Source organism: Euprymna scolopes, chromosome 37, assembly GCF_053919585.1.
Source record: "Euprymna scolopes isolate OS-2025 chromosome 37, ASM5391958v1, whole genome shotgun sequence".
NCBI classification, from domain to species: domain Eukaryota; kingdom Metazoa; phylum Mollusca; class Cephalopoda; order Sepiida; family Sepiolidae; genus Euprymna; species Euprymna scolopes.
Window position 1 is genome coordinate 6,158,557 of NC_136518.1, and position 24,780 is coordinate 6,183,336.

At 32.0% G+C, this 24,780-nt stretch overlaps 1 protein-coding gene and 1 long non-coding RNA gene across 3 annotated transcripts in view; one reads left to right on the forward strand and one right to left on the reverse strand.

Annotated features, from left to right (window-relative positions):
* Positions 1 to 11,571, forward strand: part of LOC145261054 (uncharacterized) — an 88,660-nt gene extending 77,089 nt beyond the window's left edge. For both annotated transcript variants that reach the window (XR_013864393.1, XR_013864394.1), the window contains exons 2-3: positions 10,692 to 10,828; positions 11,115 to 11,571. This is a non-coding gene — a long non-coding RNA (uncharacterized LOC145261054). The remainder of the gene's footprint in view (positions 1 to 10,691; positions 10,829 to 11,114) is intronic.
* Positions 505 to 24,780, reverse strand: part of LOC145261053 (transcription initiation factor TFIID subunit 10-like) — a 225,167-nt gene continuing 200,891 nt past the window's right edge. Inside the window, exon 5 of the mRNA XM_080119215.1 lies at positions 505 to 5,383. Coding sequence (XP_079975341.1) covers positions 5,294 to 5,383 — 90 coding nt within the window. The 3' untranslated portion in view covers positions 505 to 5,293. The remainder of the gene's footprint in view (positions 5,384 to 24,780) is intronic.

The window sequence follows — 24,780 nt, forward strand, 5'->3', positions numbered from 1 at the left end:
TTAGAAAAATAGTAAAGCCCTTTTCTTATACAGCCTTTGCTTAGAAGACTCCAATTTTTTTGTTTTTTTTTATATATAAAGCAGAAATAGATTTAAATCTACCTGTAATCAATGCATCTATGTTTTAAAGGAAACAATAAGATATTCATTGATAAAACGAAAGTGTTCTAACTCTTACCTATGAATCGTTTGAAGTATGGCAAAATTTACATTTGCAAAGAGAGAGAAGGAAGGCAGAGACAGAAAAGAGAAAAAGAAAAAAAAAAAAAAAGAGAAGCCTAAAGAGAAATAAAACACTGCCAAATGGGAAAACATCCGTAAACGATTAGGACTTTCCTTAAAAAAAAAACAAAAAAAAAAAAACGGAATTCTGTATTTCAGAAAAGGTGGAATTTTTTTTTTTTCTTTTTAAAAAGCTCACAACTCATTTCTAAAAATAAAAATTTAAAAAATTAAAAATTAATTAAAAGAAAATGAAAAAGAAAATAAATAAAAACAAACAAATACTGGAAAAAAATATTTATTGATACAAAAATCTGCTCCAACATTCCTGGATATTTTGTAAGAAGGTCGGAGGTTACATCAACCGAAACGTTGTGCAAATAATATTAAAGATGAAAACAGTAGTCCGAAGAAACCAAATACGAATTATCGATCCTCATCTTAAAAATTTAGAAACACAATCCCAATTTTTTTTTTTTTTTTTTTATGTGGAAAAAAAAAAAAAAAAATCCATGGATTATTGGAACTACAATAATCATCTTTATATTTTTTAAGTTTTTCTCGTATTGTCAAAAAAAAAAAAAAAAGATGGAGATAATAGTCTGAATAATTGATGAAATAAAAACTTTTCTCCAAATTTTTTTATCTTTTTGTATCAAAACTTAAATAAAAATAAAAATTGATCAAGTATTTACAAGATTTTTTTTTTTTTTTTAAGTCTTTTTGGCAATGGTTATCTTCGGCATAAAATAAAACAAAAAAGACAATTGGAATAAAAGAGGCACTCTTTCTTTCAACATAGCATTTTGGTAAAATTTTACTTTGGCATTAGGTTGAAAAAAAAAAATAAGTGTCCATTACTTTTGGGGTTTTTAAATGATTCTTTTTTAAAATTTTTTTTTTAAATTAAAAAAAAAACAAACAAAAATGAACAATGCGTCATCAACGATGATGGATGAAAAGTAAACGGATTAAACATTTTTTTTTTTTTTTTTTTTTTAGAATAGTCACGCTGCAGAAACATGCTTTTTTGTTTAGGAACAGAAATAAACCATAATATTCGACTGACCTTTGACCTTAATTCTAATCTGCCAGTTTAAAGGCTCTAAAACCACTTTCAATATTTCTAAGAGGCACAAAGAAATAAACACCAACACACCCACAAAAAAAAAAAAAAAAAAAAAAAAAAAAAGAAAGGCCTCGTTTCAGAACTGAGAAACAAAGGACACCCCCGGTCTGGGTATCTATGTGTGGGGAGGGAGGGTCTATAGTAAAACAATGGTTGAGCAATCTGCAACCACACCTTTGAGTTCAGTGGAAAGGAGAAGTCCAGGATGACTGGAAACACTGCTGGAACAAGCAGAGAAGAACTGGTTTTGTTTAAGAGTTTTCCTTTTCTTAGAGGAGTTGCACAATTAATGCTTGAAAGTTTAATGAACCCTATTATTTAATTTATAGCTTATAATTATAAATATATAGTTTATAGCTTATAATAATTAATATAATTTATGTGTATTCATACACTTTAAGGGGATTAATGAACAAGTCCTTATAGAACTCAAAACAGATAGACCCCTTAATGTAGGTTTGGCCTATAACAAGAAAAACGTCATGCAATCATCAACAGCATTTCTTTTGAACCGCATTGCTCGAGTCTTGTGATGAAGAGAAGTTCAGAACGACTGGAAACACTGCTGGAATAAGCAGAGAAAAACTGGTGTTATTTTGCAGTTTTCCTTCTTCTATATAGGTTGCACAAGCACGGCTTGAGAGTCAAGATTACACTACTATTTAATTCATCACAGAAGTGTCACATAATCCAAAATTCGATCCAGTGACAAGAATTTTAGGATAACTGAAAACAATGCCACATTAATCAGAGAAAAAAAAATGGTATTATTCTGGAGTTTTCCTTCTAGATGAGTTGCGCAACCAATGCATGAGAGTCCAGTCTACCCTAGTATTTTACTAATTAATATGATTTAATTCAATAGTTGGAGGAGGGGTATATGGATTCATACCTTCCCAAAGGGTATTAATGAAATCCTGGATGACTGAAATGATGCTGAAATAAATGAAGAAAGGCTGTTCAGAATTTTCCTTCTCCTAGATGAGTTGCACAACCAAGGTTTTGAAAATCTAGTCTACTGTATAATTTAATCCATCAATAATTGCAGGGAGGATATACGGAGCATGTATAAATAGAACATTAGATTCCATTAACCATGTCTTTATTCAATTTTATTAAAAAAACGATCCAGTTTTTAACTGACCGTTTCTTCATCACTCAATCAAAATATAGAGTCGTATACTTTGGATTTTCTATGAATTCAACTCAGAAGAAAATGGTGACAATCGTGTTCAAAAATACCAGAAAATAAAAGCAAAAATAACTTGCATTAAAGCATTTAGATATGCAAGTTATTTTTATTTTATAGGAACCCAAGATTCTATTGAGTTTCAAAAATGTGAACAACATTATACACTAACAGAGTTAGCAAAAACATGTCTTTCCCTAAATATTGTAATTCTAAATTATGTCAGGAAAAAAAAGGAAAGTAAGAAGTCTAATCAGTAAAAATAAGAAAAATTTTATATTCTTATTTTACTATTATTATCTTTATTATTTTTATTATATTATTTTATTAGCATCATTATTTTTATTTTATTTTTACTATCATTATATTATTTGTTATATTTTTATATTATTTTTATTTTATTTTTACTATCATTATATTATTTGTTATATTTTTATATTATTTTTATTTTATTTTTACTATCATTATATTATTTGTTATATTTTTATATTATTTTTATTTTATTTTTACTCTCATTATATTATTTGTTATATTTTTATATTATTTTTATATTATTTTTACTATCATTATATTATTTGTTATATTTTTATATTATTTTTATTTTATTTTTACTATCATTATATTATCTGTTATATTTTTATATTATTTTTATTTTATTTTTACTATCATCATTATATTATTTGTTATATTTTTATATTTTTATTAGCATAATTATTTTTATTTTATTTTTACTATCGTTATTATATTATTTGTTATATTTTTATTAGCATAATTATTACTATTATTTTATTATATTATTATATTATTTTTGTTATTATATTATTTATTATTACTATTATTATTATGTATGATATGATATGTGGGTTGGTTGGTTGTTTTACGGCATATCAACCCTTTTCGGGTTATTTAATGCCAAATCCAAAGATTTTGAAGAAAAAATTTTTTTAATAGAATATATTTGTTGTTTTCACGTCGGTTTCTATTTAACCCATAGTTGGGATGCAAACAGGTACTACCACTCCGGGTCAGAGTGGACCTGGGAGCAATGGTAATTAAAGGGTGGTTCCACACTCCCCAAAGCCCACAGGCTGGGGCCTCACCATCAGATATAGTTTAAGGCCATATCCAGGACCTTATTCACTAGGAGTTTCACACAAGACATCAAAGAATACCCTTTGAAAATAATCTGTGGTGTTCCCTGGAGTCTGAGTGACAATAAGTCTCCCCAGATTTCTAATACTCACCATAACTGTGGATCATGTGCATTAGTCTCCGTATTTAAGGGCTTTCCTTAATATTTCAGCCGGTTTCATTGTTATTCACTGTATCTTCTAAATCATCCCTCTGATTCCAATCTCTCCCATTATTATATGCCCTTACATAAAATTTTCACTTCAACAATGCTTAATACACGAGTAGAGCTGGGTAGTAAGGTATGAAAAAATATATGGCAATTAAGCTACACAGAATTTTTCGCATTTTCATTTTTTGCTAAAATTATCAAGAATAGATCCAATATTTCACACCAACAGTGAGCAAAAAATATGAATTTTTGTGTTTGTATTACTGTACACGGGTTTGTATTACTGTACACGGGTTTGTATTACTGTACACAGATTCGAAAAAGTTGTCAAAAAACAAATATATAACAAATAAATGTTATCAAAGGCAAGATAAGTTACTTTTCTACCTAACTGGATAATTTTCTAGTGTTTTTATTTAATGTAACATGTTCATTCAGCTCGAAAAACATACAGTGTTTACCAATGTATTGGAAAATTTAAAATGGCACCCGACTCTTTGACATGGTAAATTTGGGAAAAGGAGTTAAAAATAAAAAAATAAGACAAAATATTGTTAGAAACTCACTCAATATATTTTATCGTAATATAGGCTGACACATATTCGTTGGGTTTTTAACAGTATTTTGCATTCCCCCCCCCCCCCAATACATCGGTAAAAACTATATTTTTCGAGTTAAATAAACATGTTACATTAAATAAAAACACTAAAACCATATCCAGTTAGGTAGAAAACTTACTTTGGCTTTGATAAAATTTATTTGTTATATATTTGTTTTTTGACAACTTCTCCGATTCTATGTGTATAGTAATACAAACCTGAATTTTTTCCTAAACATTGACATTCTGAATTAGATCAGGAAAAAAAATATAGAACTAAAATGAAAAAATATATATTAGTATAAATATTATTTATTCAAACATTTTTAGCTACATATGTGCATACATGTTTCAGTTACAACTTTATTCAAGGAAGCCACTGACAGAAGATTCTGTGCATGTTTTCAGAGTCTTCTTTATCAGTGGTCTAAATTTTGAATAAGGTCATAATTAAAACATGCACACATATAGCCAAAAATGTTTGTATAAATATAAAAATCAATACTAAAATATACCTGTACTTGTTATCAAGCACTATCTTATAAAACAATAGTTTCACGAGACTAACCCCTATGAATTAATCTTATAAATAATATATACACACATAAAATTTAAAAAAAAAAAAAAAAGCATTTAATCATGTTTACAGGATTTTGATGTGACCGTGGGATCATCTGATGTGATTTTGAATTTCCAATTCAAAAGTCACTTCTGGATAAAGTTAAAAGTTCATAAGTCGAACGTCATGGTTTATTTGCATTCCTAAACTGAAAATAAAAAGCATTGTTCAAAGTCATGAATCTTGAGAGAGAAAAAAAAAAAAAAAAAAAAATGCCTATGTCACCAAAATAGTTATACAAAATAAATAGGTTTTTTCACATTGACACCGTATTCAGAAAGCGCAGGGACAAGGTCATCCATGGAAAGCGTGAACCGTTTGTCCTATAAAAAAAAAAAAAAAAAAAAAAATTAATTGCATATTTTTAATAAATATAAAATATTCAAATATTAAAAGAAAAAAAAAGGGGGGGAATGAAAAACAAATATACAACAAATAAATGTTAACAAAGGCAAGTTACTCTTCTACCTACGTGGAAAAGTTTTTGTGTTTTAACTTATTTTAAAGTGTTTTATTTAAAAATAAAAGCAGTTTAAAGCCCGTAGAGTCGGAACAAAAAACAAAATGGTTTCATTATAGCTAAGTCTTCATAATTACTCAAAAATTGAAAATCAAACCAAATACTGATGAAAACAGATCCAATGTCATCAATTTAAATTATATATTTTTTGTAACTAAGATATTTTGGTTGAGATTCTGACAGTATTAAACCTCGTATTTACAAAAAATTATTATTCCATTCATATATATAATTAAAAAAATATTTTATTATAATATTAAAAATATTTATTTTATTCATTTTTTTATTTTATTTTTTAGATTATATTGAACATTGTTTACATAAACAAAAAAAAAATTTCAATAAAGATTTTTGGTGCAAGTTTAGAGTTCAACCTACTTAAAAAAAAAAAAAAAATCAGCCCTTCGATATTAGAATGAAAATCGAAATATTGAATTTCAATTAAAACTAATGTCATCTACTTAATTGTCATCTCGAAATTAGTAAAATATCCAAAACTCACGAAAAACTAGAAAATTAATTTAAGAAACTTGCAAACAATAATTAAATAAGCAAAACAAACAGGGGAGATAATTGCAGTCAGTCTTGGGACATCCAATTCCTCCTAAAAATAATGGCAGATGAACGAATCATGAAAAATGTTTTATTTAATAATGCAGTAATATTTTACCAATTGCGAAATGACAATTAAATTTAAGTGATTTTTAATGAAAATTCTAATTTGCGGCTTTCGATTTTCGTTTTCATTCCAAATAAGTGCTGAAAATTCTTTATCATGTATGTAGGGAACTAAAATATGTAAATTGATTGAATTTTTTTTTTATTATTAATTATGAGAAAGCAAGAAAGTTCTGCCAAGCTTAAATAAGGGGAACCAATTCGAACAATTGAAATTAAAATCAGCTAGGATTAACTAAAATTGCAAAAAAAAAAAAAAAAAAAAAACAAAAAAAAAACTATGTATAAAATAACTACTTGATCAATTTATGTGATTTTTAGAATATGAAATTTTCGTTCCATGCCAGATATGTGCACCAAAGATTTTTTGTATTTTTTTGTTTTTGTTTTTAATTAGCTTGGTACTAGACCCTGCACCAATTTCAGGTTAATGTGAACGGATGGTGTCCCAAGATCCAGCCTCGTTTTGAGTTCGGGGAAAAAGGTGGGTTACGTTATACTCTGATCGGTGTCGAGGCAAAAAAGTAACCCTTTTAACATTATATGAAAAGTAACTAACCTCATGGAACTGTTTAATTAAAAAAAAACAAAAAAAAACAAACAACCTAATTCTTTGAACTATTTAATTTTTAATAAAAAAAATAAAAAAATTCATTTGATACATGATATTTGATGGATACATGATATTTGAACTGTTTATTTAAGAAAAAATTCAAATTATTTGAACAGTTTAATTAAATCTGCTGAGAACCGTTGAATAAATTTTTTTTGCACTGATCAATTTTTAAAATTTAGTTCTTTCAACTGTTTATTTTTCTTTTTTTTATTCTAATTCTTAAATGTTGTCTATAGTAATAAATGCTCGAAAATTCTTGGAACTGCTTCTTTCTTTAATTCTTTTTTTTTTCTGTTGTTCGAACTCGACACTTTATTCAAAGGGTTAATTTTTTGCCTCGACACCGGTCACAGAGTATGACGTAGTCCACCCTTTTCTCGAACTCAGAAGGAGGCTGGATCTTGGGCTCCCATCCGTTCACATTAGACCAATTTTATTTATTTTTTTTTTTTTAAACCAGGATTTTTTTTTCTATTAAAATAATAAAAGAATTAATTAACAAACAAAAAAGTAGCGACATCAATTGAATTTGCGCCATCTGGTGAGAAAATCGTGTAACTAATTCATTGCATTAAAAAAAAAAAAAAAAAAAAAAAAAAAAATTTTCATCTTGTTTACATAGTAATCGAGCAAGAGTTATTCCCCCTTGGACTAAACGCAGAGTTGAATTTTTTCCTTTTTTAATTTAGACATTTTTCGGTACTTGTACAGTTTAATCAAGACATTAAAAATGAAAATATCGAAAAAGGGTTATATTGCACGTATCCGTTATGGAATGAAGTTCTCCGAAAAAAACAAAAAAAACATTCACTTAATTTCATCAAGTAGTTTTTGTTTTACAGCGAAAAACAATTTATTATGATACCGAGCAAAGAGTTCGATTTTTAGGAAGAAAAGCTAGTATTAAAGATGGGGAGGGAGTGTCGGCGCTTTAACTGGAGTTATCTCCTCGTGGTGTTTTAAAACTCCAAACAAAAATTTAGAAAAAAATCCAAGATCTGCTTTCAACGTGCTGTCATAAAAACGTGTTTTTCCGCTGTAAAAAAAAAAAAAAAAAAAAAAAAAAATACTCGATCAAATTAAGTGCATTTGTTGCCCCTGATAGTAGCCCCCTACACCAAAGTGGCAATTTGCCTTGTTTGGGGTGAAAATGTAATAAAAAAAAAAAAACAAAAGAAAAACATGCGAAATAGGAATTCCAATAAAATAACATGAAAACTTATGGATATACTAAATTATCCGTAAAAAATATATTAGTGTATACCCCCCCCCCTAAAAAAAAAAAAAAAAAAAAAAAAACCAAGCGAGTAAAATTTTAATAAACGACATTCGCGTCAAGCCAGCGTATTCTAGATTATCTCCCTTCCTCCAACATGAATACAGCCGCATGCGGTCTTGTGGCTCACGGATAGAAGCTGGAGCTGGACACTGTGTAAACAACCTTTCCAGTTTTTCTAGATAATCGATCAAAAATCGAAAATTAAAATACTGGCAGAATTTTCACATGATTGGTGACATTTATCGGATGCATTTCTATTGTCAGAGAAGTAAAATTGTTTTTATCCAAATTAAATATAAATATTTTATATTAAATGCTATCTTGATAAAGAGACCCTCGCTATTATAGATAAGTCTTAAAAAATAGCATACATTTTTTAGTTCATCAAATGCTGAAAACAAGGAATGCAACAACAGATTAGAAAAAAAAAATTTTGTTTATTCCTTGCTTTGAAAATTTCATGAAATAATTTAAATTTTATTTTTCATCATTCATATATCTATCTATATATATATATATATATATATAATTATTTTTTACTATAATAATTAGATACCTACAGACACTAGTGTTTCATCCTTTCGGGAATCTTCAGTGCAGGGTGTCACGATTACTACCAGTCGAACGATTCGAACCCCGCATCACGAGACATCTCTGGCTCGATTAGCGGAGACCTAATCCATTCGGCTACCATTAACCGCTTGAAATAACGTTGAATTTTAAACATCTTAATTTTAAGTGTTCATTTACGCCAGACAGACAGTGATCTAATCGTTATACGATGATCTACGCATAAGAGCTAAATTGACCAACTTTAATTCAACTGAAAGTGCTCAACGATAAGAAACGAATTTCTTAAAGGGGCTGTCATAATTATTTTTTTACTATAATAATTAAACACCTACAGACACTAGTGTTTCATCCTTTCTGGAATCTTCAGTGCAGGGTGTCACGATTACTACCAGTCGAACGATTCGAACCCCGTATCACAAGACATCTCTGGCTAACAAGCTGCCCGGTGTTGTCCGGTTGTAAGATATGCATAAATATTATATTTTAATTCATACAAAAACATACGTGCATGCGAGGATTATGTTTTTTCTAAACAGTTCACTTTTTTTGTAAGTAGAAAAAAAAAATGCTCAAGCTAAAACCAAAACTTAAAGACAGCAAGTCAAGTACAATAACCATTAGGCCAGCTTAATACTATCTTAAAAAGGTTTTCAAATCTACTTATTCTTAAAATAAGGAATCTGTCTTGTGAACAATTCACGCAACAGTTGACAAAAATTAAAATCTGACGCCCCCCCCCCATGTTCCAATTTGACCCCATAGCAGCTATTGTTTCTGGATGAAAACCGATTAAAAGTTTCCACATGTCTGAATACCCCGTATACCAAATTTCAAATCTGTAGATCAAAACTTTGAGTATATAGGTTGAGAAGTGTCCTCACACACATTTAAGGAATTCAATTTAATTTATAGTTTGTTATTTATATGCTAACCAGCAAAATTATGGCTTGCCTATGAATGTTATTTTGATAATTACTTTCTTCCGAGGATAAGAGTCATTATTTCAAACTCCAAGAAATAAGAAAAACTAAGATTTTCAACTTACATTCCTTGTCGAATAATAAATTATTACAAATTTTAATTTACAAAGTTGAAGTTGAATTCCTCGTATCAATGCTCTTTATCTCAAATATTGAGCTTTTTCATCTGGTTAGGATTGTCCGATAAATATTAGTATTAATATTTATATTTGCAGAATTATTCAGTTTGTAAACTGGAAAGATTTTTTAATTATAGTTTTTTTCATTATTATATAGTTTTTTTTTTAAATTATTATATAGTTTATTTTTAATTATTATATAGTTTTTTTTTTAATTATTATATAGTTTTTTTTTTTTATTCATGTTCACCCATAACAAGGTATATCGCTACTTGGACGTAAAAGGCTACTATTTGGGACCATGCCTGAGAAAAATTAACAATATGTTGGTTTATGTTACATTTAAATTTCTGCCAATCAGTACAGCCAGGGAAGCAGGTAACAGGAAGGGAATTCCAAAGTCTAGCTGTTTGAGGGAAGAAACTATTAGAATAAAAAGCTTTCTGGCATTTAGAAGGCTCAACAATGAAAGGATGGGATTTTGGTGCTAGCAGGTTTGTCGGGGATATGTACATCGAAGGGGCACAAGTTCAACGAGTTCATCAGAGCACATTCCATTAAAATACTTGTAAAATAGGCACAGCGATGCAACATTGCGGCGATGGGACAGGGTTAGAGTTTAGTTGACAAAGTGGGATATATTAGATTGAAAACTCAAAACACCCGGGTACCCACCGATTTTTCAAATTTTAATATCGAAACAGGCTTATTTATTAAGCCATTTTTCACGTTTTTTTTTTTTAAACGTTCGTTTCTGTTTTCTTTTTTCGATTTTTACATTTAACATCGTTTGTTTGACGTACGTTAGTTTTTTTTTTTTGTGTGTGTGTTTTTTTTTTCTTGATGCTTTGATTAATTGTTTATAGAATTTGCCAGGAACAAGAATAATTTTGGATGGATTGGCAGTTTATGATGGAATGGAAACCTTTGAGAATGGTATTTGTCCACGAGGAAAACTTTGGCAATCATGATGATGATGAGGTTGATACCCAAATTATCGAAGGTTGGTTTAGTTTTAAATGATTAACAAAAGGTTGGTTTAGTTTTAAATGATTAACAAAAGGTTGGTTTAGTTTTAAATGATTAACAAAAGGTTGGTTTAGTTTTAAATGATTAACAAAAGGTTGGTTTAGTTTTAAATGATTAACAAAAGGTTGGTTTAGTTTTAAATGATTAACAAAAGGTTGGTTTAGTTTTAAAACATTAAATAATTAACAAAATTTATGCATTTCATTATTAAAGATTCAAGTACATTTAAAAATTAAATTTAAAATTGATTTTTTTTGTAGGTATGTGGTTGCATGCATTTGTGAGAGAATTGTTGGGTACAACAGAATAAATGTTCCATTTGCACCTGATGGAATTCTTGTAGCAAAGAAGAGCAACTGGACCAATATTCCCAACAGTGAATTGGCTCAGGGAGCAATAATATTGGCTCACTTTCTATTTTAAATGTTACATTTTACAGTTTTTCTATTAATGCTATAAAACTGTTACATTAAATAAAGTAGTTGGTTTTATTTAAAATGACAATTCCTCTGCAATTAGTGTTGTATTTTCCTTTTTTTTTTTTTTTTTGTTATTAATTTTTTTTGTAATGTTAAAACTTTGTTACATTAAATAAAGTAGCTGGTTTTGTTTAAAATGACAATTCCTCTGCAATTAGCGTTGTATTTTCCTTTTTTTTTTTTTTGTTATTAATTTTTTTTGTAATGTTAAAACTTTGTTACATTAAATAAAGTAGTTAAAAAAAAATTTTTTTTCTTACAATTAATCAGAAGTGACCTTTTCAGGGCATTCATTGTCAAGCTCAAAAATTAGATTCTTTTTTGTTATGTTTTTGCAATGTCAAACGTTTTTGCGTTGGTTTTAGCGTCTCAAATTCTTGTATGAAAAAAAAAAAAAAAAAATGAATGAATCTTAGTAAAATGGAGTTATCTCCCTCAGACCAGTGACAAATTATCCAAAAGGACCCTTTAGCCAGCCTCTTGATGCATTGTTCATAAAAGTCCGGAGCACATGCTTTGTCAGTCACATCTCTCAGCATTCTGAAAGATGTGTGGTCTAAGCAACAATAATAAATGCAGGTTCTGTAGCACTGAGGTTGAGAGTGTGGGCCACTTGATTTCTGGTTGCAAAGTCCTACTTGGAGACGGTTATTATACAGATCGCCATAACGGAGTTTGCAAATACCTTCACTGGAAGATATGTAAGAAACTCAACATTCAGTGTAGTAAAAACTCCTGGGAACATATACCCGAACGAACAGTTGGGAATGACAACTACACTATTCACTATGACTACATAATCCCTACTGCTACATATCTTGAAAACGCAGCTGTTAAACCAGATATAGTGATTTGGGACAGAGCAAACAAAAAAGCGACCGTAATAGAGGTCAGTGTACCCAATGATACAGGGCTTAACAGAATTGAGAGGGAAAAGATAACAAAGTATCAAGGACTTGTGTATGATATGAAACGAAATTGGAAATTAAAAGACGTTTCAATTATACCAGTCATCATAGGAGCAACTGGGCTTATGAAAAAAGAACTTTAAAAAGTACATAGCAAGCATACCCGGTGAACCAAGTGCAAGTGAAATACAAACGATTGCACTGAAAGGGACGGCTAGAATCCTGAAAAGATCTCTTGGTTGGACTCACTAAAATAGGGGTAAATGTCAGACATCTGGTTGGATGTCCCATCCCCTAGAAGAAAAAGTTTAAGAAAAAAAAAAAAAAAAAAAAAAAATCAACAAATCCATCTCCTAACTGTACTGACATCAAATGCATCAGCTTTTTAAACGCTTAAAAGGCACAGATCGATTTCATTTTTTCTGCATGGAGGAATTCAAGGTCACACCTCTGCTTCTGACATGTGTTCATGAGGTTCCTTTCTTTAGTCTCACACTGTCAATATCTATAACAGAGATGAAACTTTCAGGCCATGAATGCATAAGTTCAGTCATCATAACAATACAATTTGTAATCATGTCTGATCCAATCAGGCAAAATAAAAAAATAGGAGGCATTACTTTTGGAAAATACCTCATATAGAAAAATCTTTTTGTAGTTAAACCCATTTAGAAATATTATTTAAACCATACAAAAATTTAGATATGAATATTTTTACCCTTAAAACCAAGATGGCTACCTTAAATAAACAGGTTTCATTTCCAACATTATATAGTCATGCCTATTTCTTTCTAAGAATTTTTTTTTTTCCTAATAAGAAAAAATTCAATATTAACATGAAAATATTGATTTTTTTTTTTGTGTAAATGATATAGGTACCAAAGTTGTTGATATGTTGAAAGAACTGATTAAGATAAATAAAAAATTGGAATGTCGCTATATGAGATTATATATAATTATTCAGAATAATTAAATACAATAAATCTACTGGTGTGCAAATTGATTGAAAACTTGAACTGAATTTTGAATACTGATATGAAAATTTTTTTTACCGGAATGATATAATCAAAGATTTGCCGGATATCCAATCAAACTAAAGAAAAACTGGAAATATGTATATATTGGATTGTTACCAACTTCCTTGGATTTACTACAATACGCGTTGGATCTTTTTACCTGCCGAATACCAAGAACTTCCATTATAGGATGTAGCATGCACTTTCGATTTGAAGTTCAATATATATATATATATATATATATATATATATATATATATATATATATTTTTTTTTTTGCTGCATCAATATCTAATTTCCCTTATTCTATGTTGCTGAAATGATTTAAAAACTTTAAAAACATTTAATTTAATTTTCTATGTTTATTACCTTTAGCAAATCAGGTGAAAACCTTTTATAATATTTGCTAATATTTTTGTCAAACGAGGAGATGTATAAACATCGAAAACTCATCGGTTAAGGAAATATATTTTACTTCACTGTATTCTTTGTCTTCCATACAATATAATTTCTGTATTTGAAATTTAACTTTTTCAAATCACAAATTTTAAATTCCTAAATTATGATATATATATATATATATATATATATATATATATATATATATATATAGGATGGAATGATAAAATTGTCACCCTAGAAAAGACGACCTGATTCCATTTCTGTTTGATGAAAAACCAGTTTTCTTTTTGTTGCAGACCATCTACTAGTTGACCAGTTGTGTACAAAATTTAATAGTGATAGGAGCCTTCTATCATTTCTGGAAATGACACAATGTTGTTCAACAAGCGAGATTGGAGATGCGCCGCTGTACAACTCATGATCTCTACTGATCCAAGTTATGACAACAGGACCATTGCCAACACCCTCAAAATGCATCGCTGGATTGCCACCAATAAGAGACGTGCCCAAGGTGATGAAAACACAATTTCCAACCATGGTTATTGTCTTTGGTGTGGTTTCAAGTGAAAACTACATCATGCCACGTCACATCTTCTAAGTCGGCTAGAAAGTAAATGTGAAAGTACACTTGGATGTGCTGAAGAGTGTGGTGATCCTCGGATGCAATCAGGTGGCTGCTGGCAGTCCTTGGGTGTGGCAGTAGGATTTAGTGCTGCCCCACAAATCCAAAGAGACCCAGGCTTGGCTTCAAAAGGAATGTAATGACTTTGTAGCCTTCTCCCACTAGCTCCTTTCCTCCGCTGACCCGAAACCCGCTGGACTACTTGGTTTGGTCATATGTCGAGAATAACATAACCTTTCATAACACCAAAGCCAGCCAGATCACCACTATTTGCTGAGTATTTGCCGAGCTCCCGTCGGCATTTGTGGAAAAGGCTCCCAGTTCCAGACCTGTATCGAGGTGATGATTAAGGCTGAAGGCAGCTAAATTGAATAAATGGCAGCTCTACTACATAATCAAGTTACCTGAATTGATTTTTTTCCATAAAAGTTTTAAAATAAAGCTGTAGTGTTGTTTTATTTAGGGTGACAAAGCATCGTTCCACCACATATATATATATGTGTGTGTGTGTGTGTGTGTGTGTGTGTGTGTGTACGTGTGGATGCCTTGGGAAAGGCAAAGGCAAAGGCTAAGGGAGTAAACCCCGACAAAAAATCCGGAGTTCCGATAAGCGGATGGTGAAGCTCTGCAAAATCTTTCCGGCAGGTCCTGCAGCCGTGCCGGCACCGACTGCATTGGCTTGCCTTTCCGTTGGAGTCTGCCTGCAACGCTGAGAGGTGGGGAGGAAGGGACCCTGTTAAATGGGCAAACCAAGGTTCTCTAATTACCTGCCCAGGGCTGCACCTGGCTATCCACAGCAGACGATGTAGTAAACCAAACTAGATGTAGAATGCCATTGCCTCAAGAGACAGAAGGTTGTCATCTGATATATATATGGTGGTTGTCACTTCTTGACAGAAGATCATCTTTCCCTTTATTGTAGACTGCCTGGGTGCTTGCCATTGTCTAGGTGTTTTGATGCGTGTGTTACGCAAAAAAAGAAAAAAAGGGGGGGGGGGTAGTAGGCAGGCAGGCTTGAACCTATACTACGAAGGAAGAAAATGCGAAAAAAAAAAAAAAAAGTGACGCCTTTGCTGTTGCACCCATCACCAAACTGGAAGTGACAAAGGTTTAAATTAAAGCTAGTCAATCGAAAAGAGGCGATGACTTTCGAAAATATCGGCAAAAAAGCGACCCCTTCCTGTAGAAAAGTGCCCAGTTGAGGTTGAAGGAATTAATGTTTTTAGCCAATTTTTCGATATTTGTTGTCTGAAAGGTCGAGCTTCAAAACGATATTGATCTCGTGAAAATTGGTCACCTTTGTCGAAAGTCTCAGACATACATAAAGAGACAGGTGTGAGATTTATATTATTAATTTTTAATCCGTTTCCATGTACTTTTTTATTTTTTATTATAGAAATTTTTGTTATTTTATTTTTATAATTTATTTTATTATTCTAATCATTTCTTTCTTTTTGTATTCATGATAAGGTAAAATTCAATAATAACATGGAAATAGTGATTGTTCCTGTGTAACGGAATCGGGTTTGTATCGAAGTTGTTGATATGTTGAAAAAACTGATTAAAATAAATAAAACCTTGGAACGCTTATATACAGACACACACATTGGTCTTTATTATAGAGCAGAGGATTTTTCTTCTATTTGATGTCAAGTTCAGAAGAATCATTCAATTGTTTGAATACAAAACAAGGAATTTGTTGAAACAAACAATGGAGATGAAATATTTTTTTTTCTTTTGTCCACTAAGAGAAGAATAAAGTTCAGCAAAAAAAAAAAAGGAAAAAGAAAAAAGAAAAAGAAAAAAAAAAGTCGATCTATATTCGAAATCGGACAAAAAAAACTTTTTCTAATAATAAACGGGGGGGGAGGGGAGAAAAAAGAAACAAGAAAAACAAAAAAAACAAACAAACGTATTTCCACCTCCCCTCTCATTTTAAAACAAGGATTGTATTTATTTTTACCCCTTTCTCATCTTGTCAAAAATGGATGAAAATAGGCCAGAGACAGAGAGGGGCGGGGGGGGGGGTTATGTTTAAATAGTTTTGTCACATGACGGGGGGGGGGGAAAGCATTTTTGGTATTGTTAAAAAAAAAAAAAAAAAAAATTATGAAAACTTATTTTGTGAAGAATTTATTTATTTATTATTTTTTTTTTTTTCAGATATGCCCAAGGTTTTTCATATATGAGGCTTTGTCAGTCAATTCAGATTCGGTTTGACAACCATAGTGTAGTCAGCTGGAAAGCAGACCAGCGAAATTAAGATTTCAAAGGTGGGCAGTTCCAAAAAAGAAGCTTTGTTCATGAAATCTACATTTTGATTTAAGCATAGATAGGGAGTAAGGGAAATTATTGATAATGGCTGTAGCTAGACGAGTGTTTTTGTGAAAGTTTGGCAGGGGGGGGGGCATAAATTGAAGCTCAAACGAGCACTTGCCATGAAAATAACTATAGAGTAGGGACAGGCTCGCAACGTCTCTTCTGTGGGAAAGAGGTTGCAGGGAAGAAAAGTTTGATTATTTAAGAAGAAGGCTCAACAAGAATTTGTTTACAATGGACTTGAAACCAACTATGCTGTAGTCAGTTAAGCAACCTATGGTATGGTAAGATGAAAAAAGAAAAACACAAAAGGGAAAAAGAAAAGGAAAAAGAAAAGAAAAACAGGAAAAAAAAGAGGAAAAAGAAAAGGAAAATAAAACTAAAGAAAAAGGGAAAAAGAAAAAAAAACGGAAACAAAAAAGAAACGGGGGGGGGGAAGAGGAAAAAAGAAAATAGGAAGAAGAGAAAGAGGAAGAAACAAGAGAAAGGAGAAAAAAAAAAAAAAAAAAAGAAAATAACCAGAAAAAAAAAGAAAAAAAAAGGAAAAAAAAGGAAAAAAAAGCAGAATAACAGTATCAGAAGTTATTCACAAAAGAAAGTGAAATAGGGTTGTTAATGAAGATATGACAGTGATGGGAACAATATATTTAAAGTTAGTTTATGGGAAATTTTAGGATTGGTAATGGGTTTTGTGACTGTTTATAGACAGTCTTGCGTTTGTGACAGTTGCAGACAGTTTTCTAGTTAAATACAGTCAAATTCAAGTTGTGACTCAAAGCAGATCGACAAGAGCCGACGTCAACTGACGAACATGACCCCAACAGAAGACAGATGTAGACCTTACTGCTTAGAGGCTTATTTCCTGCGATGGTGTCACACATGGACTCAGTTGACATCCATAGAATGCATTTTGTTTTCTTTTGAGTGGTTTTATTTTATTTATATTCGTGAACCCATGCGTGCCCCCTCAGTAGCTGCCAATGTGAGAGACGATGACACAGCTAGAAGAAAATACGGAGAAGACTATGGAAATGGTGTTAGGGTCGTCAGCAATTGTTGAATAAGAGGAGCCACCTGTGGTCCCACAATAGCATCTGTAAGCTAATTTGAAATAGCATATTCATCACTTTCAGTTGATTTGAAGCTACAAGTAAAACTTTAAATTCATTTTTTTATCCTTTCTTCAATTCATTGTTTATTAATTTTTCATTTATTTTTTTTCCTTCAGATCGAAAAAGAGAGGCATGACGAGAGGGAGAGAGACAAGCAAAAGATATCGACAGTAGATTAGTGTTTTATGTTAAGCCCACCTTGTAGATAAGAATTGATCCGATAGATGGAAAGATCCTCGCCTTGGCATAGTTGATAAAGTTTTTTTTGAAAAAAAAAGTTTGAGAGAGAAAAAGAAAGAGAAAGGAAAAAAAGAATTAAAGAGAGATATGGTTTAAGAGAGAGAAAGAAAAAGATTCAGAAGAAAAAAAAAAAAAAGAAAGAATAGAAGAGAAAGACTTAACGATAGAGGAGGAAATACTAATCTCAAAGAGATGGTGGTCGAAATTAGGGTTCCATAAAAAAAAAACATTGTGTCTGGCAAATGGTTGGTTGGTTGTTTTACGGCATATCAACCTTTTTCAGGTTATTTAATGCCGAATCTAGTTATTTTGAGGAACGGTTTTTAATGGAGCATATTTTTTTTTTACGTCAGATTCTATTTAACCCATAGTTGGGACCCTAACAGGTACTACCATTCCGGGTCAGAGTGGACCTGGGAACAATGGCAATTAAAGGGTGGCTCCACACTTCCCAAAGCCCGTAAGCTGGGGCCTCACCATCGGATATAGTTTTAGGTCATATCCAGGACCAGTCTGGCAAATGAGATAGAATTTGCCTGCTGGCTATCGCTGAGCACACACCTTAGCTTTGGGCTCTTGTCGAGGACTAGATAAACTCCCCAAAAGAGTCAGGTTGAAAAGCTCTTCCTCCTGTCTGAACAAACCCGAGTTGAAAAGACCTTGCATCTTGAAACCGTTCATAACCCACTGAATTTAATTCTCCTTTGCACAAAGTGTACCCTGAAATACCTTCTGAATAATTATTCTCGTTTATAAGGAAATTATCCCAGTTATTGATTTGCTTTGATTTGAAAACCCAGTTATTTACAGTGACGACAACACAACCAGCCCAGACGGCACTGAGAGAAGCGATACACCAGCCATTCACCAAAGCATCTACGAGAAGAACTCAGGTGACAGTATCTGATGCTGAATGACCAGCCAGCGTGCTAAAAGGTATTGCCACATGGACTTAGGGTCATGCACATTTTGTTCACTATGAGCACCAAAGCTGTAGTTCCAGTGAAAAACTAGACACAGATAAGAGCGTGGCCATGGGGACTTAGGGTTAACCACTGCATTTAGGGATTGGAGACTACCTTGTTACACACTGAAGCAGGACTGGGCTAAAAAGACCACCCTGCCGGGGTATGTGTACATGTGTTTATGGATCGACTTGGGGAACTGTGGTACACTTGATGAAATGGTTTTCGCCTCTCAAACTACCAGTACTTCCATTGCACTTAGTGCGTACTCAATGATTAAAAATAACACAGAAGAATGGTATGGTACGATTTTTCCGATTCCGATACTCTCAAAAGTTCTGATTTCCAATTGTGTGTGTGTGTGTGTGTGTGTGTGTGTTTCGTTAAACAGTAGGGATAATTTGTTTGTTTTTCTTGCAATCCGGCTTTTCCAGTTGGCGGGACAATGTTTGAACGTTCTGTTAAAGTGTAAAAAAAAAATTTGTCGCGAACGTTTTTAATTCCCATGAGTCATCTCCAGGCATGTGATGAGTTTAAAAAATTAAATTCAGTGAATTTACTGAAAAAGTTGATTAAAATCGTTTAAAAGTACTTGAGCATATCCTCTCCCACTTCATATCTAGTCGGATTGATGGTCGATATATATTTACAACAATTTAATAAACCTAAACCAAACTTTTTAATGGTAGACATTTTAGTTTTTAATAGAAAAAAAAAAAAAAAGCCCTCACCCTTCAAAAAATACCCCCCCCACACACACACACACTTTACCTTCTTTCTGTTTGACTAAGTAACTACAGCTGGTGACTGCAACTGAACCGCCCTATAAACAGAAGTGAGAGGGTGATGCTGATAGTAAATGTCCTTTACCCCCCCCCCCTCCTCTCACAAACTCCTACTACAAATGCTATAAAAAAACTAAAAAAAAAACTAAACAGACAATTGAGGTAAACCGTTCCACAAAAAAAAAAAAAAAAAAAAGTACCAAAAATATTGGAATGTGCATTCTATTGATTGGCAGATATTTTCAGCAACAGATGATGAAAATGAAATAATTTTAAATTTCCAATCAAAATTACTCTCGAGTACAATAGTTAGAATGTCCATTATTGGGCCAGGAGACGAAGGTTCACTCCTTGGTTAAATTATACAAAGTTTCTGAATTTTTGAGATGAGGTTAGGTTATTCGTATTATCTAGATTCATCGGACTACTGTTCTCATCTTTAGTGTGATTTTCACGTTTCAGTTGATGTAACCTCCGACCTTCTTCAGGCATATCTTGTCAAACTCAGGAATGTTTCTGTCATGGCTGACAATACAAAAGCATGCTACCCCGTGAAGTAAATTAAGGGTTCCGTTCGAAATTCTATTCTAATTCCCGAATTTGACAGAAAAATTCCCAAGTTCTATAAGATATACCTGAAGAAGGCCAGAGGTTACATTGACTGAAACATTATGAAAACACTGAAAATGAGAGCAGTAGTCCGATGAATCCAAATACAAAATCATGAAAAAAAATTTACTTCCTTGACTAAATTATCTTTTAATTTTTTTTTTTAATCATAAATTATAACCAACTTATTTTATAGGACTTGTGCATTTTAATTTTTCATGATAATTTTTGAAGACTTAGTGGTCGATGGACAAAAATCAGAGGCCTGCAGTATTAATGCTGGAGTCCCTCAAGGGTCAATCCTGGGCCAGACTCTCTTCCTGATCTACATCAATGACCTCCGTAAACACATACTTAAACCATTCGTTGACATCTATGCTGATGACACGACCATCTACGGCAACACATCAAAGGCTGTAAATAACAAAGTTCTCTCTGATTCTCTCTCCTCTAATCTTGAGCGCGTGGTTCAGTGGGGAAGACGTGACTGGTTACTTTTAATGCATCTAAAACCAAACTCCTATCTTTACATCATCAATTCTCTGATCCCCATCTGGCATCAATTGAAATGGATGGCAAGCTTCTGGGTTTGTCCTTTACTCCTGATCTGAAATTGAACACGTACATCAAGTCTGTTGCCAAGGTCGCTGGAAAGATAGTGGGATCCTTCTACCGCTCCAGAAGATATCTCACTACTGATGCCATTCTCTATCTATATAAAAGCCAAGTATGTCCAAGGATGGAATACTGCTGCCATATCTGGGAGGGAGCTGCTAAAAACAGCCTATCCTGCCTTGACAGAGTACAAAATAGACTTTGTGGCTTAGTGGGGGATGCTCTTTTCTCTACCGTGCAACCTCTCTCCCACAGAAGAGACATTGCGAGCCTATCCTTGTTTTATCGTTATTTCCATGGAAGGTGCTCGTCTGAACTCCAATCTCTGGTCCCCCCTCGCCAATCTTTTACACTTCATTAAATCTCCACACTAACATACTGTACTTGCAATAACCCTTATCCCTGAGTGGCTTCCAGGCTTTGATAAGTGATGAAGTCGTCATGTTTATAATAACACGATTTAAATTATGCATACAGAAAGGTAAGCACAAGGTCATTAAACATGGGGAGCTGAAGCTCAAAGGCTCTATCATTATGCCACAATAATTAAAACCGCTACTCAGTGATGGTTGACTGAACAAAAGCAATCCACCCCATGGATTAAATGAAGGATTTAGTTTGAAATTCTGTGTAGCTTCTCGAGTTCGACAGGAAGATTCCAGAATACACAAAAACAAGAAACAAAGATACATTTGTCGTTACACTAACAGAGTCTGCTTGTCAGTTAGTTTAGTTAACCTTTAGAAATCACTAGTCAGCCTCATCTGCTTTGACACGGCTGGAATTTTATAAACATCTGATCCAAGATCAAATTTGATTAGCAACATGCTTAAAAGGTCACCATGTTTATAACAATTTAAATTATCCATACAGAAAGGTAGGGACACAGTTTGTAAACAAGAAGGTCTGACTTTTTGTACTTGTAAACCTCCGATTGCTTTTGTAATGTGGTGACCCTGTGGGCTGTGATCACAGTGTAGTATCTGTTAACTGTGGCAAGCATGGCCAAGGGTCAAAACATTATTATCATTATTATTGATTCGAGTGATGACGGGTCGTTGGATCAATTATTATGATTAGAAAAATAAACAATTGGGGAAAAATGATTCACATATAATATCGCAAAAGGAATGTGAAAATAGAAAATAGATGTAATCATTTTTGGTTTGCATAAACAAACAACTAGATTGGGGTTACATCAGCTGTTGGTCTGACACATGTAATGACACGTGACGAAATGTAGATTTGGGGAGATTCTAGGCAGTCGTTAGCTGGACAGAGAGAACAGACGACTCAAAATGACGCAGGGAGTGGCGTCATTTCAGGCAGCCAAGATGTAAAAACGTGTAATATCTGAAAACACAGGTCGGATCATGAAAATAAATGTTCGTAAATAATTCAGGTATGTGTTGTGTTATTTACATTTATTAAAAAGAAAATTACATGTGTGTATCTATTGTCTCCTGTGACAGAGCAGAGGCCAGAATGGTAACTCCTAGTGTTATGTTGAGACCCTTTGGGCTGTGATCATAGCTAGTATCTGTTAACTGTGGCAAGTAGAGCCAAGGATCAAAACATTATTATTGATTCAAGCGATAGCGGGTCGCTGGATCAATTATGATTAGAAAAATAAACAAATTAGGAAAAAAAAATGATTGACTTATAATATAATATCACAAAAGGAATGTGAAAATAGAAAATAGATGTAAACATGATTTTTGGGTTTGCATAAACAAATAACTAGATTGGGGTTACATCAGCTGTTGGTCTGACACACGTAACGAGACACATGATGATATGTAGATCTGGGGAGATTCTAGGCAGTCGTTAGCTGGACATCAAAGGGAAAGGATGATTCAAGAGGGGAGCTGGTCCCCATGACGCAGGGAGCGGCATCATTTCAAGCAGCCAAGATGTAAAAACGTGTAATCTCTGAAGATGCCGGCCGGAATCATGAAAATAAATGTTCGCAAATAATTCAGGTATGTGTTGTGTTATTTACATTTGTTAAAAAGAACTGTTTGTCTACAACTGTTTCGATACGTCCACGTCAGTCGTTTCCTGTTAGAACTGTTGTATAAATGTTAAAATATACACACTAGACGATCAACTAAATGATATGACATATATACATACACGCAATTACACGTACACGAATATACAGATAAAATATAAACCCAGCTATTCAACATGTACGTCGTTATAGAACGTATTCATATATCTGCCTATATAACACTTTGACACAGCCGAGATTTTATAAACATCTGAGCTAAGATCAACTGACCACAGGCTTCGAAGTCACAATGTTTATAATAAGACAATTTAAATTATGCCTAAGATAGGAATAAGGCTTTTAAACATGGGGAAAAGAAAGCTCTTTTATCATTGTGTCACATCTGTTCATTTCTTGGCCGTCTTATTTATAAGATGAAATTCTCCAAAGTGTTAATATCGATTTATATCGATGTGATTATGTATTATTTCGATGAGGTTTTTAAATGGAGAGCTGAAATTCCCCAAAAGGGGATTTTAATCCTTGTGGCACACAGTATTTTTTAATGTAATCAGATTTAAATCACTATTAGCAAAAAAAAGAAAAAAAAAAAAAAAAAAAAAAAAGAAAGAAAAAGTCAATTGGTTAATGGATTTAGTTTTTGAAACCTGCCATGACGATAAATGGGAGAAATATTTTAAAAATGTCCATGACAGAAACTCAATATTTGTCATGTAGAACATATCACATGTCCTGCCCCAGTTATTTTAGTCAAGGTCCAATGGTTTCTTTAGCTTTTCATATTAATTTAAATGTTTTTAATTTCCTTCGTGTATGTTTTTATTAAAAGCAAAAAACTTCCATAAAAGTTATACGGCCATAAATCAAGTAAAAAAAAAAAATAAAAAATAAAACAAGTTTTAAAAAGTAAAAAAAAAAAAATAAAAAATAAAACAAGTTTTAAAAAGTAAAAAAAAAAAATAAAAAATAAAACAAGTTTTAAAAAGTAAAAAAAAAAAAATAAATAAATAAAACAAGTTTTAAAAAGTAAAAAAAAAAAAAGTTAAAAAAAAAAAAAATCAAATTTTTTTTTTAAAAAGTCGAAGCATATTTACTTATCCAAGCCATTTCCGGTTTTGAAAATCGCAGGATAAAAACAGTGTTAGTTAATTTAAAGACCTCTCCAAATTATGTTCCTTTACTCAATCTAAAAACCCTGTTAATATTACGTTTATGTAAGTCATCATATTTAAAAAAAATATATATGTAAACATCTTTAAAAAAAAAAAAAAAAAAAAATGTGATATAATGATAAAAAGCTCTTTTTGGGGAGCTTGAACTCTCTACGTTAAAAAGCTTTATCAAATAATACAAGATAATTTTTATTCATATAAATAGATATTAACACATTGGTAAATTTGATGTTCTAAATAAGGCGACCATGAAATGAACAGGTTTCTGTAAGTAAACATTATTAAAAAAAAAAAAAAAAAAAAAATTGGTACTCCTGCAGATATTGATCAGATGTAACATAGCATTCACTCGGCTTTCCCTAGAACATGATGTTAACAGCTCGGGTTCTGCTGCTGTCTGACGTAACAAAGCTGTGATTTTCAACGACCACGTGCATGCAAGCTGAAAATCCAAGTAGCAGACGACAATTTTGAAGAGGATAAGAAAGGTTTCTCATTGAACATGGAGTAATCATTGCAGGCATTTTTTTCACAACCGAGGAATTTGTAAAGCCGTTCTTTGTATGGGGAAGTTAGGTGTGTCTATTCCGAAAACCATTCTTAACATGAAATTCAAGGTAGTGAAAAAATGTAAAATACCTTTGTAAAACTTGCGGAGAATGCTCGTT